The sequence below is a fragment of the Chiloscyllium plagiosum genome, chromosome 10 (assembly GCF_004010195.1).
Source record: "Chiloscyllium plagiosum isolate BGI_BamShark_2017 chromosome 10, ASM401019v2, whole genome shotgun sequence".
Classification (NCBI taxonomy): domain Eukaryota; kingdom Metazoa; phylum Chordata; class Chondrichthyes; order Orectolobiformes; family Hemiscylliidae; genus Chiloscyllium; species Chiloscyllium plagiosum.
Genome location: NC_057719.1, coordinates 81,658,739 through 81,675,355, shown reverse-complemented (window position 1 = coordinate 81,675,355; position 16,617 = coordinate 81,658,739). Strand labels below are relative to the sequence as shown.

The following is a 16,617-nucleotide window of genomic DNA, read 5'->3' as shown; positions in this document are numbered from 1 at the left end:
CATTCAAACTTTAAGGTCCAGTGTTCTTTATTTTTCTGAAATCTACAAATTGATTAGCAAGTTATCTTGGGTGCTCCCATCCAAATATCCCCAGTTTACCTTTGTAGTGCTGGCAGCCATTTTGGCCAACCCCTGTGACAGCAATGAATGGTAGGTCTGTCTTTATCCTGGTTTCCAATGGATTATTTGGACTTGAAGCCAAGTGCCACTTAATTTGGTGCCCCACAGAACACACAGATCATGCTGCAAGGCAAATGTTGATATCACCATCATTTTCTGAACAAACAAACAACATTGCAATGCAAACAAGAACAAGCAAGGTAAACAATAAACAAGAATTCAGGCCTGTATGATTAAAACAGTGCAGCAGGTTGACATGTACAGTGCAGATTTATTTTTGAGATGCTTTAGATGTGTTCATCATAAATGACAGTATTATATTCAAAAAATGTGGTGCTGGAAAACCACGGCCGGTCAGACAGCATCTGAGGAGCAGGAAAGTCAAATTTCTGATGAAGACCCTATGCTCGAAAAATCGACTCTCCTGCTCTTCGGATCCTGCCTGACTGGCTGTGCTTTTCCAATGCCTCACTTTTTGATTCTGATCTCCAGCATCTGCAGTCCTTATTTTCTCCCAGACAGTATTATATTGTCAGTTTAATAAGTAATGTTACAGCTCACTGGTTATTAAAAATTCTTTTCTGACAAGTTGTTTGTATCCAACTGAAATAACTACTAACCTCCTCCACATTGTCACCATCACATGAAGGATTTGTACCCCCACCCTTGTCATTTCTGTCTAATCTTCAGAATAGTCATGATGATCTGTTCTCTGCCCATTTCTCTATGCCTTGCAGTTGTGCATCTTCCTCTTCAATTACATTTTAAACATCAATTCACAATGACTAAGAGTTATAGAATCACACAGCATGAAAACAGACTCTTTGCTCCAACCAGTTCATGCTGACCATAATCCCAAACTGAACTAGTTCTACTTGCTTGCGCTTGGCACGTATTCCTCCAAACATTTCAAATTCATGTACTTATCGAAATATCTTTTAAACATTGTAACTGTACCCATATCCATCACCTTTCTCTGGCAGTTCATTCCACACTGACTGTAAAAAAAAAAGTTGCCCCTCATGTCCTTTTCAAATCTTTCTTCTCTCTCCTTAAAAATATGCCCCGAGTCTTGAAAACCGTCACCATAGAGAAAAAAAAAATCACCTGCCATTCACATTATCATGATTTTAAAAATCTTTATAAGGCCACACTAAGCTCCAGTGAAAGGTTCCAGTCTAACAGCCTCTCCCTATAATTCTTCTCCCTCTCCTTCCATTCCTGGCAACATGCTGGTAAATTTTTTTCTGAGCCCTCTCAAGCTTGCTAATATTGTTCCTCACCTGTATAACCTCAACACGACTTTCCAACTCCTATACTCAAACGCCTAGGCAAGAAGGCATGGGACGGGGTGAAAAATACACAAAATGGTTTTTTTTTCACTTTCCTTATTTGCTTAAAACAAGGCCTTGTACTCTTCCCAAATGGTCCTCAAACAGCTGTTGTTCCTCAAAGTGTGAGTTCTTCCAACATCGTCACTGAAGGTTAATGGATTCCATTTCTGGCCATGACTTGTAACCTTCAGCATGGGACTCTTACCTGGATCTGGACTGATTCAGAAAGGTGCAGGGATGATCACCTCAGGTGACCTTGTTTCCGAGTGGCAGCTCTGACTTGGAAACAAAAAAAATGGTTCTCTAACTGGAAGGGGGAGGGATAACTGACCCATCGATTTTTTTATTTTTGTTACCCTTCTGAAATGCTCGAAACACTCCTATCTTCTTCGGTAGATTGGGTGACCACTTCGCAGAACACCTATATTTTGTTCACAAAAAACACTGAGCTTCCAGTAGCCTGTCCCTTCAACACACCACCATATTCTCTGGCCAACATCTCTGTCTCAGGCTTGCTGCAGTGCTCCAGCGAAGCTCAGCGCAAGCTGGAAGAACCGCACCTATCGTCTACTCCTTAGCCCCTCCCCCCATCCTATCTTCTGCATAGGAAACCAACATTTTCCTAGCTACAGTCAGTTCTAAAGAAGGGCCACAGGACCCAAAACAGATGTTGCCAGACCTGCTGAGCTTTTCAAGCAATTTCTGTTTTTGTTTCTTTCTTTATCTAGTTAGCTTTATGGGATCCGATCCTTCCTCAGTGCTGGTAAATATATACCTTCACAAGCTGAGATGTTGTTGAAAACTTTGGAATTAGAGAGCAGGAGGCTAACCAGTATGAACACAAGATCTCTATCCAGGTGCACTGGCAAACTATCTTCTTGATGATATGGACATAATAAGAATGAGAGGTCACCTGATTGAAATAGTTCTTAGGGACCTTGACACGGTAGATAGGGAAAGGTTGTTTCCTCTTCTTAGAGAGTCTAGCACCAGGAGGCATCATTTTAGAGTAAGGAGCCACCCATTTAAGATAAAGATAAGGAGGAATTTATTTTCTCAAAATATAGTGAATCTGAGGCTGTTTCCTACTGTTGAGGCTGCTTCATTACATATATTCAAGGCTCAGAAAGACAGATTTGTAATCATGAAACGAATCGATTGTTATGGGGGGGAGAAAGCAGGAAAAGATGATCAGATCAGCCATGATCTCCTTGAATGGCAGAGCAGATTCAATGGGTTGAATGGCCTACTTTTGTTCCTATGTCTTATATTTTATGACATTAATGTTTTTGAATAATCTGGAGCCGAGCAGAAAGAAGCCCAACTTCAAAAGAGAAGCTGACAGGCCACACGATATGCATAATAACCCTCAGAACTCATTGCCAATTAAATGTTTTTGAAGCATAATCATTGCTGTAATGTAGGAAATGAAGCAGGCAATTTAACCGCAGAATATTGCCAAGGTGCAGCAACAAGCTGACGGCCTGTTAATCTGGTGACATCAGGATGTCATCCCCCAGTTCTTCTTCGAAATAATACCACAGGAAATTTACCATCCACCTGAAAAAGCCATAGGACATACAGCACGGACACATACCCTTCAGTCCAACTCTTCCATGCTGACCAAATATTCCAAATTAATCCAGTCCCATATGCCAGAATTTGGCCCATATCCCTCTTAAACCCTTCCTATTCATGTACCTATCCAGATGCCTTTTAAATGTTGTAATTGTACCAGCCTCACCACTCCCTCTCACAGCTCATTCCATACACACACCATCCTCTTTTTGAAAAAGTTGCCCCTTTGGTCCCTTTTAATTCTTTCCTCTCTCACCTTAAACCTATGCCCCCTGGTTTTAGACTTACCTACCCTGGGGAAAAGACCTTGGCAATTCACCTTATTGATACATGATTTTCTGAACTTCTATAAGATCATCCCTCAGCCTCTTAAGCTCCGGGGAAAATTAGCCTCTCCCTATAGCTCAAACCCTCCAACCCGGGCAATATCCTTGTAATTCTTTTCTGAACCCTTTCAAATTACACAACATTTTTTCTCTAGAAGGGACACCAGAATTGAAAGCTGCCTTGTCTGAGAGATGGCATATTCAGTGGTATAGCACTGACTGAACGCAGGTTAGGTGCTCAAGTAATTAGAGTGAGAGCTTGAACTTACGATGGTCTGATTCAGCGGTAGGAATGCTACCACTGAGGCAAGGCTGACATTTTTCAAATGCTGCCTTCAAGGAAAATGTAGTTAATTTGCTGTGTGACTAATAAGTTTGAGGTTCTCTGCTTCTGTGATTTTTTTCAGGAGGTGATGCGTCATTAGCTGATGGGATCACAGCGAATGGCTACGATGGGATTTCATTTGTCAATCCAGCTGGAGAGATCTACCTTCACCCATTGGCAGGTGAAGAGAAATGAAGTGCAACCAATCCAGGCTTAGTTTCATGTTAAAGGAAAACATACTTCAAAAAAGCCTTGTGCATTTCAAAGTTGACTTACATTTATTTGGGTATCTATACAGGGTGTTTTGAGCAATAATTATCCCCAGCAGCCAGCTCTCGATTGGGGATGTTCAAGCACAGTCATAAGAGCAAAGAAACCTGAGTAGACCATTTCCCCTCCGAAGTCTCTTCCATCATTCACTGAGATTATGCTCAATCCATTTCCTAGCTCAATCTCCTTGCTTTGTTTCTATATCTCTTTGTACTCTTTGATAACTAAAAACTATCGAATTGAGATTTAATTGGTCTATTGCTTGTCTATGTTTCTACTACCCTTTTGTGTTAAGGAGTGTTTTTCAACTTCTCTCCTGAATGCCTTGGCTCTGAGTTTAGGGAGATGCTGTCTTTGTCTTAGGCCTTCCCAACCAATAGTTTCTCCTATCCTTCCTTTCAATTCCTTCCAAACTTCCAATAATAAAAATCAGGTCACCCTTTAAGTTTTATATTCCATTGAATGTAGGCTTAATTTATATTGTTGCATATACTATCTAGCCTTCAGAATCCTGAATTGGGATGAATCTCTAGGAATAGTTCTGATCCTTGTAGATGTAATTCACTGAACCTTAGGACTTAGTTTTTGATGGAAAGTTGGGAGCATGTTTGAGTCAGCAACCGACATCTCAAGTAACCTGTCTCCTGGGTGAATTTGAGAGAGCCAACCAATTGTGAAATTGTCTCTGGGATTAATATCTGATTAGGTGTGAGGTTAGAAGCACAAAAGGGCTGAGCATTTCGAGGAACATTGGCAGCACTGGCACTGGCAACGCTGTGCATGTTAAGCAGCTAATCTGTAGACATGAAAGAAGTGAAATGGCTGTCAGAGGGCAAATGCAGTGCTATGTTTCCTGGATGCAACTTGAGATGAATGTCAAAGCTTTTATGAGAGTGGAGAAAAGGGTTCTTGCCAGGAGGTGGCAGAAGGAGTCTGGTCAGCCTCATCCGAGCAGGTGCGGCTGGGAGTCACAGAAGGAGGAGAACAGCTGGATTGTGGTGTGTGGGACGTGGATCCAGTTCAGGAAATCCATTTCAGGTTCCTCGCGATCAGGCAAGGTGAGTGCCACCCAAGTTTCATGACAGCTGTCACTGTCACATCTCCAGAGCCTTCTTGAGCACACATTGTCCATTCTGTTTGTGACTACACATGTGAATCTCTACCTTGGTTTGTCTCTCAGTATCCATAAACAGCAAGGATACTATCAGTCCTCACTTTCGTCTCAGTAAAGTGAACCCTGTCCCACAGTGAACTGCATCTGCCTCATCCCAACCAAACATTGACTCCACAACAGTCCTGACTCTTCAAATTCCTCATTTAGTAGAAAAGAGAGCAGGCATCTCTCAGGACAGGCCTCAGAAAGGGGAGGTGACCATCTTGACAGCAATAGGAGAAGACGTCGTGGGCATTCATAGGGTGGTATCAGTGCCAGACTGTTGCTGATGGACAGAGGGGGTTTTCTGCATAATCCTGATATACAGAATATACAACACTTCCTTCAACATATGTCGTGAAGTTCACCGATATGAAACATTTAATGATCAGGAAAATGCCAGGACTTGATCTATCTTTGTTAGCCATGTGCATTAATAATGATTGTCTTGTATTTCCCACAGGAGCATTGCCAGACGTGAAGTTAGTGATGAGGTGTTTGAATCCTACTCCATGAAGTTATACTCTGAGAAGCACTGGCACATAACCAATGCTCATTCCTCCCCTGGCACAGATACACTCAATGGGTCCAGCACCAGAGGTGGAGAGGGTGGCACATCACAAGAAGCAAGGATCCAATGTGTAAGAGCAAAGGCTGAGGCAGAAAGGGCTATGATATGTCCCCTCCATAGTCTGAGGAAACGCTGTCCTGCTGAGCTGACACTCCGGGTTCGTCCACTAGTGGGTACTAGTGGAGCATCAAAGGGAAACATGGTCTTGTGTAGGCGCTCTCAGAGATATTGTGTTCTCCAGTGCTGATGATGATGGAAGCCATTGCAGCAACAGCTCGGGCATATGAACATGTGACTCAGTCTGACTGCAAGAGTTGCCAACCCCATGGAGAATCAGAAAGAGAAAGACCAATGAGCTAACGTAGGCAAACAGTAAAGATGTCCAGTTGATGGCCGCAAGCATTGACCAAATGTCCACCTGGATAGTTGACCACAACATTAAAATTAGGGCGACAGGGAAAATGTGCTGTAAAGGCCCAGCCAGAGAAACGCAAATCCCTCGAATGAGTAAAACAAAAATACGGTCAAGCGCTCACCCACATTTGGCTGGCAGGGAGGCACAGGTCAGTGGTGAGAGAGAGAGGAAGTAAACGGGGCTGATGAAATTGAAGGGCTTTCCTCAAATCAGCTCTCTATTCTAGGTCAGGTGGTCACTGTGACAGAGGCACAACACAGACTTCCATTGCCTGTGACTGAGCTAACCCCATACAATTGCAGTTGGCGGTGGAGATGGGAAAGTTTGGTGGAACTGGAAATTTGATATAGAGAATGCAGGAGGAGCTGCAGTTTCCTCTTTCACATTCCGTCTGTTAGCTAGTGTGTGTTCTTTCATCTGAAAACTAAAAGGTTGCAACTTACGAGGACAGTTAACTAGTTCCAATTCTGTAATGTAATCAAAAATAGAAAGGATTGGACAGCCATGACAGGGATGATGATGTGCTGTGAATGCAGCATAGAATAGAATAAAAAATTTTTGTCACTTACTTTTATATGAAAAACACAGTGGTAAATTTTATAAGTCGCCCCAACAGGGTGCCTACATCAATGATAGAAGTCATACATAATAATTAAAAAAAAGTTAAATTACGACAAAGTTTATCCCAGTTCAGTTAACAGCTCCTGGGCTCAGGGAAAGCTGATTCAGGGACATTGGAATACCCTGAAGATGTGGCTGGGATGAGACCCGCCTCTGCCCCATTTAGGGCCACTGGATACTAGACCAGAAGTGTCCACTGAAGAAGACTGCCAGTCTGGGCCAAGACAACCACTCCTGAAATACCTAGACAGGGATGACGAAGAAGTCCTCCACGTGGGGATAAGACCACTACACCAGGAAAACACCAACACACTGGGCCAAGACCGCTACTTTCTTCCTTCTGGTACCTGGGCCTAGCTGCAGACCTGGAGCCTCTGCCTGGCCTGAAGGTCTGGGCCAGGGAGTCAGCCTGTAACCTGTTCCTTGCTCACCAGGAGATCCTGGGCTGGCATGGAGCTGTGCCTGACTCATCCTGCTGTTGCTGCTGCTGCCGCTGGAGGCCTCCTCTTACACCCACCACTTTCCAGGCTTTAAAGAGAAGGAAAAAGAAGAAATAGAGCAAAAGCAAAGAGATAGAAAGCCGATGGGAGTGAATGAGGTCAGCACCCCCTACTCGTCCGCCATCTTGTGAACAAAACATGAGAGCTTGCAGAATTCAGTGCCATTCTGATCGATCTATTTGCGGTATGCATCTACTGTTTGAGTAATTTAAGTTCAGGGTTGCTAAGTTGAAATCTGACTGCTGCAGACCATTGCAGGGCATCAGATTGTAGGAGAGTTGCATGGATTCTTTACTCTGGAACAGTCATAGACTTTGAACTTTGGCTAGGGTTCAGGTTAAATGCATCAGGTGGAATCTTTCCCAGTCCTGAACGTCGTGGCCTATGACAAGAAATTTGGGAGAATCATGTGACTTGTCAAGCGAGGCCTTTCTCAACATTGGAACTGACAAGTCTCTTTTTCCTAACCATGACGTGGACACTGAGATGACATTCTCATGAGTTAATGATGAGAAGCCTTTTAATGAGGATTATTGCTCATTATCACCCTTGCATTGCCTAATCTTGCCTCATGAATATGCACTATCTTGTTCTCCCACCTGCCAGACAGATCAAGATGCCAAGAATTCCCAACATGAAGACCTCCTGACCTAATCCTTGGACACTCAGCACTAACATCTTACAGCTTGTTTCTGCACTCAGTGCTGCACTTTGGAGCACACCAGCATCTCACCTCATTGCAGTGCTATTTCTGGTATATTGTGTACACAGGGTGAGCACCCAGCTCACTGAATTGGACATAGAAGCTTCTCAGGGCTTCTCACTCCATCTCCTTGCGCTCTCTCATTTTGCACCTGTTATGATGTACACAGCATCTCCATCCTGCCATTTTGTGCTTTGTTCCCCCTACCACCACACCATGCCAGAACGTAAAGGTTCACAGTACTGTCTTGCCTTGGTGTTCAGCACAGCCACAAAACTAGGATGCTGTACCTGGTTGTTAGCATCCATCAGTCAAGGAAACGGACAATTTGCTGTCAGGCATTATCTCATTGTCACGCCAATAGGAAAGACCAGTGGTCTACTCAATAAACTCACTGCACATACATCAACCCAATGGCCTTGTCTTAATGCGGATTGGGATGTTGCCATCAGTCAGGAATGGTGTATGGTTAGTCAAGAGCATCATCCAATTGAGTGGGCACTGTCAGTTGGGCACAAAGATAGTCTTCTCAGGATCTTTTCTCTGGGACATCCGAACCAAACAACACCGTCGCCCTGTATCTGAACACTTGAACTCCCCCTCCCACGCTGCCAAGGATATGCAGGTCCTGGGCCTCCTCCATTGCCAAACTCTAACCACCTGATGCTTGGAGAAAGGATGCCTCATCTTCCGTCTTGGGATACTTCAACCATATGGGATCAATGTGGATTTCACCAGTTTTCCCATTTCCCTTCCCCTCCACCTTATCCCAGTCCCAACCTCCCAACTTGGCACTGACACTCTTGAACAGTCCTACCTGTCCATTTTTCTTCCCACCTATCTGCTCCACTCTCCTCTCTGACCTATCACTTTCATCCCCACCTAACGCATTCCCAGCTACCTTCTCCCCAACCCCATCCCCCCTCCCATTTATCTCTCAGCCCTCTTGGTCCACAACCCTCATTCCTGATTTAGGCTTTTGCCTGAAATATCGACTCTCCTGCTCCTCAGATGCTGCCTGACCGGCTGTGCTTTCCCAGCACCACAGTCTTTGACTCTTTACTTTCTGTACTGGATTGAGACAAAGGAAAGGATTGAGTGAGAAAAAGATGGCTGGCACAGTTGTTGGTGCTGGTGTAGGTGAGGGAAGGGTGTCCTGAGTGAGTGAGTAGAAAGTGCAGAGGCCACCCAGGTTTAGTATGTGGGGGGTTCAGATCGCTGAGAGTAAGTGAGTGTAAATATTGTATGCAATAGTCAAAGTATGCAGAGCTATAAATAATATTCTGAGGAAAGGGTTAGAAGACTCAGGGACCAAATTAAAACGCAGAACTTCAAAGCCTTCGAATAATACTGAAAACGTCCATGAAATAAAATCAACGATCATGCATTAAAATTCCACTTATAAATATTGCTCCTCATAGAGTTAATAAAATTACCTGCCAGAGCCAATGAAATTCCAGCTGAAATAGGTGTCTGTATTTCTGCTGGTCAATTTAATGGTCACTTGCCTTTAAAGGATGAGTCCTATGATCAATCACATCATCTAATTAATCACAATTGACCTATCCTAAAGCATCTAATTTTTACATCAAAGTTGACAAGACCATTTAAAAGTACTTGTCAATAATTCCTGATTCCAGAACCACAAGTCTCACAAATTGATCACCTGATATGTTTCACATGGACTTCAGATCTCCAAACCTACACCACCTCCCCATCCCAACACTGTCACCAAAGGTCTCAATTAATACGAAATACAAAATTGAGAAAGGCACTAAATGACCGAAATGAAAATTTTTAAATGTAATTCTGTGCTGATGTTCAATAGGTGACTACTGAAACTCATTTTTGCAGCCACATCTCGTGCCTCAGTGGTGTTCACCAGTTCTGGCTTATTCCATATGGGATCCAAGTGCAGTTCTATCCCTAATGTTTCAAATCCATCCAGGATTTTTGGTGTCAGTCTCTCCAGGATTGTTTCACCATTCACCTGAACACAGAGTCAATTGTTCTTCCTATAGCCTAAGATTCACATTGAATACCATGCATCATCACATATGCACTTTCCACCTCTGCCTCTGGCAACACTGGTTCACTTTATCTTGTAGTTGTTCTGGTCCTTAATCTCATATGAAACTATTCAGGAAAATAAAAATTTCCTTTCAAATGTTAGGGAACACAGGTTCCAATACCTGGAATATCCTTCTAAATCTTACTTCCCCTTCTCTTCTCTTTGACCGCCATCTCCTCTTCTTATCTCACCTCTTGCTGTGTATTCACAATATGCTCTGCTCTTCCTCTTTCCAACACTGACTATCCTGTCCAATCAGTTTTATTTATTTCTGCCACACTCACCCCCACTTCAAAGAATTTCAAGCTGAGCACAATTTTGAGCTCTTGTTCAGTTGCCTTTGCCTCCATATTTATTCCTTTAATAAGGAGTCCTCCCTTAACTAGTAGACTCTTTCACAGGCCTCCAATTTTCTTTCTCCATTTGTACCTATTCCTCTGGCCTCTTGCCTGTTCTTGATCTTTTCATTAAGAACTGGTTGTGTGATCTCGGCTGTCTTAACTTTGTTGTTCCCCCACTTACTGTAAGCTATCTTTTTCTCTCTGAACTTGCTGCGCTCTGTTCCCTCTGGTCTCATTCAAACATTGTTATCAAACAGGCTGACAGGGGTGTGCCTGTTGTTGGCTGGCTTACTGACCCCTCACATCCAGGGACAGAGGGCCAAATCTCAGACATTTCATCCTCCCTCCCCCGGACCATGACCCCAGCCCTGAAAGTCAATGCTTTGTTTCAACGACTGTCACTGACCTCATCTCCTCTGGAGATCTTCTGTCCACAGCTTTTCCCCTTATAACCCCCAATTTTTACTTGTACCCAAAATCCATTATGAGGACTATCCTGGTAAACCCATCTTAATTGATTTGGATAAGAGAATGAAATGTAACATCTCAAAGTTTGCAGATGATACCAGCTTGGATGGGAGCATGTAGAAATCCTTCAGGATGATCTGGACAGACAGGTTGAGTGAATGGGCAAATTAATGGCCAATGCAGTGTGATTCAGATAATGTGAGGATATTCACTTTGAAAACAAAAATAAGAGTGTAGATTACTAGCTGAATGGCTGTAAATTGGGAGAGGGGAGTGTACCAATCGCTAAAGATAAGCATGTAGGTGCAGCAGATGGTAAAGAAGGCAAATGATTTGTTGGCCTTTCATTGCAAGAGCTTTTGAGTACAGGAGCAGGGGTGTGTTGTTGCAGTTAGTTGGGGCCTTGGTGAGAGCACACCTGGAATATTGTGTGCAGTTTTGGTCTCCTTTGCTGAGGAAGGGTGCTCCTGCTCTTGAGGGAGTTCAGCAAAGGTTTACCAGACTGAGTCAGAGGATGGCAAGATTGACATATGAGGAGAGATTGACTAGGTTAGGATTATTTTCACTGGAGTTCAGACAAATGAGGGGGGATCTCACAGAGACTTTTAAAATTCTAACTGGACTAGACAAAGTAGATACAGGGAAGATGTTCCCAATGATGGGTGTGACCAGAACCAGGCGTCACAGTCTCAAGATTCAGGGTGGAGCATTTAGGACGGAGATGAGGAGACATTTCTTCGCACAGAGTGGTGAGCCTGTGGAATTCATTACCATAGAAAGTACTTGATGCCACAACATTGAATGTATTTAGGAGGTGGCTAGATATAGCACTTGGGCATTTGGGATCAAAGATTATGTGGAGAAAGCAGGGTTACACTCCTGAGTTGGACAATCAGCAATGATCGTGATGAATGGCAGATCAGGCTTGAGGGGACGAGTGGCCTCCTCCTGCTCCTATCTTCTGTTTTTCCAATGAGCTGTTTTTCCAATGGGTGGTGGCTGTGGTTGTTTTGTTAGTGTTGGTTGAACAAAAATGGTGTCTGTTTAAATTCAGCAAATTCAGATGTGGGAATGGGTATACATACATCCAGAGCAGAGACCGATCTGCCATTTTAATAGACCTCCGGAGTTGACATGACCCAGCCCAGTGCCTTGACAGGAAGGTGTGATCTTATCTGTCTATTACTTGAGTTGCAGTATTGATGGGGGTTTCCTGTTGCCCCTTCGGCTTTGTGAGCATGCTTACCATCTTTAAATGGTCAGCAAGCCTGCCTCTGGCCAAGAATTAGCCACTTCTAGAGCACTGTGTCCAGTTCTGGGTGCCCCGATATAGAAAGGATATCATTAAACTGGTGATGGTTCAGAAAAGATTTACCAGGATGTTGTCAGGAATGGAGGGTCTGAGATAAAAGGAGAGGCTGATTAGGCTGGAACTTTTTTTCACTGGAGGGGGTCCTTATAGAGGTTTATAAAATCATGAGGGGTATAGACAAGGTGAATGGAAGGTGTCTTTTCCCTAGGGTGGGGGATTTCAAGACGAGGGGGCATATTTTTAAAGTGACAGGAGGAAGATTTTAAAAATGCACGTGGCACAACTGTTTTACACGGAGTTTGTGGGTGGAATGAACTTCCAGAGGAAGTGGTGAATATGGTTACAGTTACAACTTTTAAAAGACATTTGGATAAGTACATGAAAAGGAAAGGTTTGGAGGGATATGAGCCAATCGCAAGTGGGTGGGACTAGATTAATTTGGAATTATGGTTGACATAGACTGGTTGGACCAAAGGGTCTGTTTCTGTGCTGTATGAATCTATGACTTAAGGGAAAATCACCATTGTTCAAGAAATACCTGTTTTAATCCCAACACAGAACAAAGCCTGCCCTAATTTTCAAAATGAAATTGGTAAACTTTTGAAGGGTAAGCATTGCAGGGCAATGAAGCAAGAGTGGGAAGTTTTACAAAAGACCTGACATAGGCATGGTAGGCCAAATGGCATGCTTTCGCCTGTGTGTAAAAGTTTGTGATCTTTGCAAATTAAAGGAAAGGTGATTTTCAGTTGTAGCAAGAAAAGAGAGGCTATTTAACAAGAAGCAAGTACAGTCTGTGTGAAAGCAGTAAGAAGGAGGCCTCACTTTTGGATTGTCAGAACAAAAGCTCAAAACCATTCAACAAAAGCTGGCTCTCTAGCTGACTTGAGTTCACAATATGGATTTTCAGTGAAATTTTCTGCAAACGGCCTCTGATTAAATTGCTTTACACTCTGTTCACAGCCATGGAAAGTCACGGGGAAGCTGAAATTCGGATCCATATCAACTGCAGCCATTGTGAATCAGACAACTGTGAACGGGACCAAGAGTCCAAGAAGATAGTATGTCTGTGCCTCGGTGGGAAAGTTTTAGCCAAAGATAATGTTACCTGTACAGGTAAGAACAAATTTCAAGAACTTAGTAAAGTGTTGGTTGTCTCTATGTTATCAGCATGATCGGTGGTACCTCTGGTAATGACATTTAGCTTTTGTATAAAGGATGATTGTTTGTGTATTGTTTGTATAATAGAGATTTGTCTCAGCACTGTCTGTGTAATGGATGTTTATGACCTGTGTGTAATGGAGGTTTGTCCCTGTACTGTATGTAATGGATGCTTGTCTCTGAACTATCTGTATGATAGAGGTTTGTCCCTGAGCTGTCTAATGAATGCTGGTTTCTGTAATATAAATGTGATGATGTTTGAATCTCCATTGGTTGCTTCTGTCATGTTAGTGTAATGATAGGGGGTTTCACCTTGTTTTTAATGAATATAACTAATTAAAATGAATGAGGCTCTATTATTCACAGGCAGTTCTTTTTCTGTATTGTCTGACTATATTTTGTTTTGTTGGTGTGGATAATAAAAAGTCAGTGAATAATAAAAAGCCAGCTTTCTGAATGTAGGTACAATCCAGATGCAATTGATATATGGATATATTATCAACAACAATCAGCAATAAATCTCTGGTACTGGTGGGAATACAGTGTGTTTCAAAGAGTGCTGATGGAAATAGGCCGACTGTACTTGGACATTGTCCTTGTGACTTATAATATCTGCCACTCTTTTAAAAATGAGCCACAGTGGCTTTCAGAACAATTGTTTTTTCAATTATGATTGAATATTGATAATGAAAATGTACTTGCATGTGAATGAAAGGCTTAATGAGTGCTTCTTTTATCTCCCTATTTATCCACAGTTCCTGGAAGTGCCATTCAAGAAAGCCATCTTCCTTTCTCCCTCATAATTGTCGTGGTTACGTCCACCATTGTTACTGGTGTAGTTCTAACCTGTGCTGGACTTGCTCTCAGTAAGAATTTCATTAAACTTTGTACTGCACACCTCCCTTCTCAACCAACATTTCACAAGCTATGAGCTCAGAATTTTACTTTTGGTTTTACAGTGTTATTGATAGTTGCTTCCTCCAATAATGCCATTATGTTCATGAATGCATCATTGAAAACGTATAACCACTAGCTTCACTTTCTCCTGTCCATCCACATCTGAAACAGCCTAGGGAAGAAAGTTAGCAACACGAGAGATAATAGTGTAATTATAGGCATCATATGGCTATATCTTTAATTCCATTTATGTTCTTTGGAAAAATAACATGCTTAGCTTAGTCTATTCCCAATCTATACCAGATTGATACTAGTCACCCAGATGTTGAATTTGGGATGATCTAGTGTACATATTTCAAAGTTCATGGAATATCAACTCATGAGATAATAGGACAACTTGCATTTATATTGCACTTTTTACAGAGCAAAATATCCCAAGGTTCTTCACTGGAGTGTTGTCAGAGAAGAGCTAAGCCAAAGAAGGATATAATAAAACAGGTAGCCAAAAGGTTGAACAAAGAGTTGTAAGAGAGAGTTGTTTTTACGGGCATACTTAAAGAAAGAAAGATCTGTAAAGAGGTGGAGATGATTAAGATGGGACTTCCCATATTTAGGGCTAAGGAATCTGAAGGAACAGCCAGTAATGGCAGAGTAACGAATATTGGGGAAGCAATTGACGAAGCCCCAAGATCTTGGAGATTGTAATGTTTGAAAGAAGTTACTAAGATAAGGAAGATCAAGGAATCCGAACAAGAGGAGGAGAATGTTAAATCTGAGGCATTGATGAATCAGAAGCCAATGTGGGCCAGCAAGAACAGAGTTGATGCATGAACATGACATGGTGAAAGTTAGAATCCTGGAGCTACCTCAGGGTAAGATAACAAGAAAATATCAATCAAATCTCATTCCTCCAATTCTCTATATCACTCATATTATCCACCTGCATATCAGATATCACAAGGAGTTTGCCTATTTTACCTCATTGTTGAAATTATTCCAAGTACTTAGCTCTGTTTGAGCCAAACTACCTTTCGTCTTGGTTTCCAACTTACTTTCAGTTTATATCTGCTGATTATAATTTCTTGAATTATTTTAAAGTAATTTTCAGTAATGTCTTTCCATACACGTTTTATTGTTAGACTGTGTGATACTGGACTTTGTGAGGAACATGAACAGGAGTAGGCCATTCAGCCCATTAAGCCTGCCCTACCATTCTATGACCATGGCTGATGGAACACCTCATTGCCTTTTACCCATCCATTATCATAACCTGGTATGCCAATCTCTGCCTTTAGCATACTCAAAGACTGAGCTTCCACAACCATCTGTAGTAGAGAATTCCAAAGGTTCACAGCCCTCTGAATTGAAAAAAAAACTTCACCTCGGAACTTAGTGAATATTTATAAGTTGTGTCTGCTGGTTCTAGACTCTGCAACCAGTGGAAACATTTTTCCTGCACCTGTTTATTCCTTTAGTATTTTGTAAGTTATAAAATACCTGAATTATATGATCTTTAATCTTCTAAATCCAAGGGAAATTAAGCTTCACTTATGAACATGCACTCATAATTTAACCTTTTTTTGGTTTCTGTAACCTTTTGATGTATCTGCTCTGCACACACTCCAAGACCTATTCCTAGGAGGTCCAGTGCTGAACACAATCATCCAGGTATGGTCTAACAAGAACTCTGAACAGTTGTAGTGTCACTTCCAATACATTTGTGTTCCAGTTCTCTTTGAGGAAGTTAAAATTTCATTAGCCTTTATGGTTTACTTATGTAGCTGTTAACAAGTTTTGGAGATTACTGAACTGGACTCCTAAATCTCTCTGCCCCTCTTTTCTAGCCTCTTCTCTTTTAGAAAAACAAATGCTGTGATTTATCTTTCTTTAATTCAAGTGGAAGGTCACTTGAACTCCATTTGCCATATTTTTGTCCACTCATTACCACTTTGCCAAATTTTGCTCCCATCTGTCGTGTCTATGGCATCATCTACCTTAGACTGATCCCAGCCTTGGAAAATGCCACCCCAGCTTCCCTTTTTCTGCCCATGGTGGGTGTCGGGGTAGGTTGGGAGTTGGGTCGGGTGGAGGAGGTTGCTAGTTTCCCCAGGACAGGCAAACCTGCCTCAGGGCTCTAGAACCCAGGCCAGTGATTAAACTAATGGAATAAAACATAATACATTCCTCCAGTCCTCATCCATAAATGCTCAGCTGCTTCCATGAACGACACATGCCTCAACCACGGCCCATCCCTCCAAAAATGGGAATTGCTGGGGTCCAGGACTAAGGATTTCCAATGTCTTCTGCCACTTTTTTCCACTGTGGCAAGAGTCTCCATCATGGTAAAAATCTGGCCTTGGCATCATCGGCGAATTAAGACCCTTCATTCAAATTGTTTATAAAGCTGTGGTACTAGTACAGATCCTGATGGACACCATAATTCACATTCTGCCA

The 16,617-nt window shown here is 42.3% G+C and overlaps 1 protein-coding gene across 1 annotated transcript in view; it reads left to right on the top strand.

Annotated features, from left to right (window-relative positions):
• Window positions 1–16,617, top strand: part of ltk (leukocyte receptor tyrosine kinase) — a 170,718-nt gene that overhangs the window by 99,399 nt on the left and 54,702 nt on the right. Inside the window, exons 9-11 of the mRNA XM_043698197.1 lie at window positions 3,766–3,864; window positions 13,069–13,221; window positions 14,022–14,132. Of these exons, the coding sequence (XP_043554132.1) occupies window positions 3,766–3,864; window positions 13,069–13,221; window positions 14,022–14,132 (363 nt within the window). The remainder of the gene's footprint in view (window positions 1–3,765; window positions 3,865–13,068; window positions 13,222–14,021; window positions 14,133–16,617) is intronic.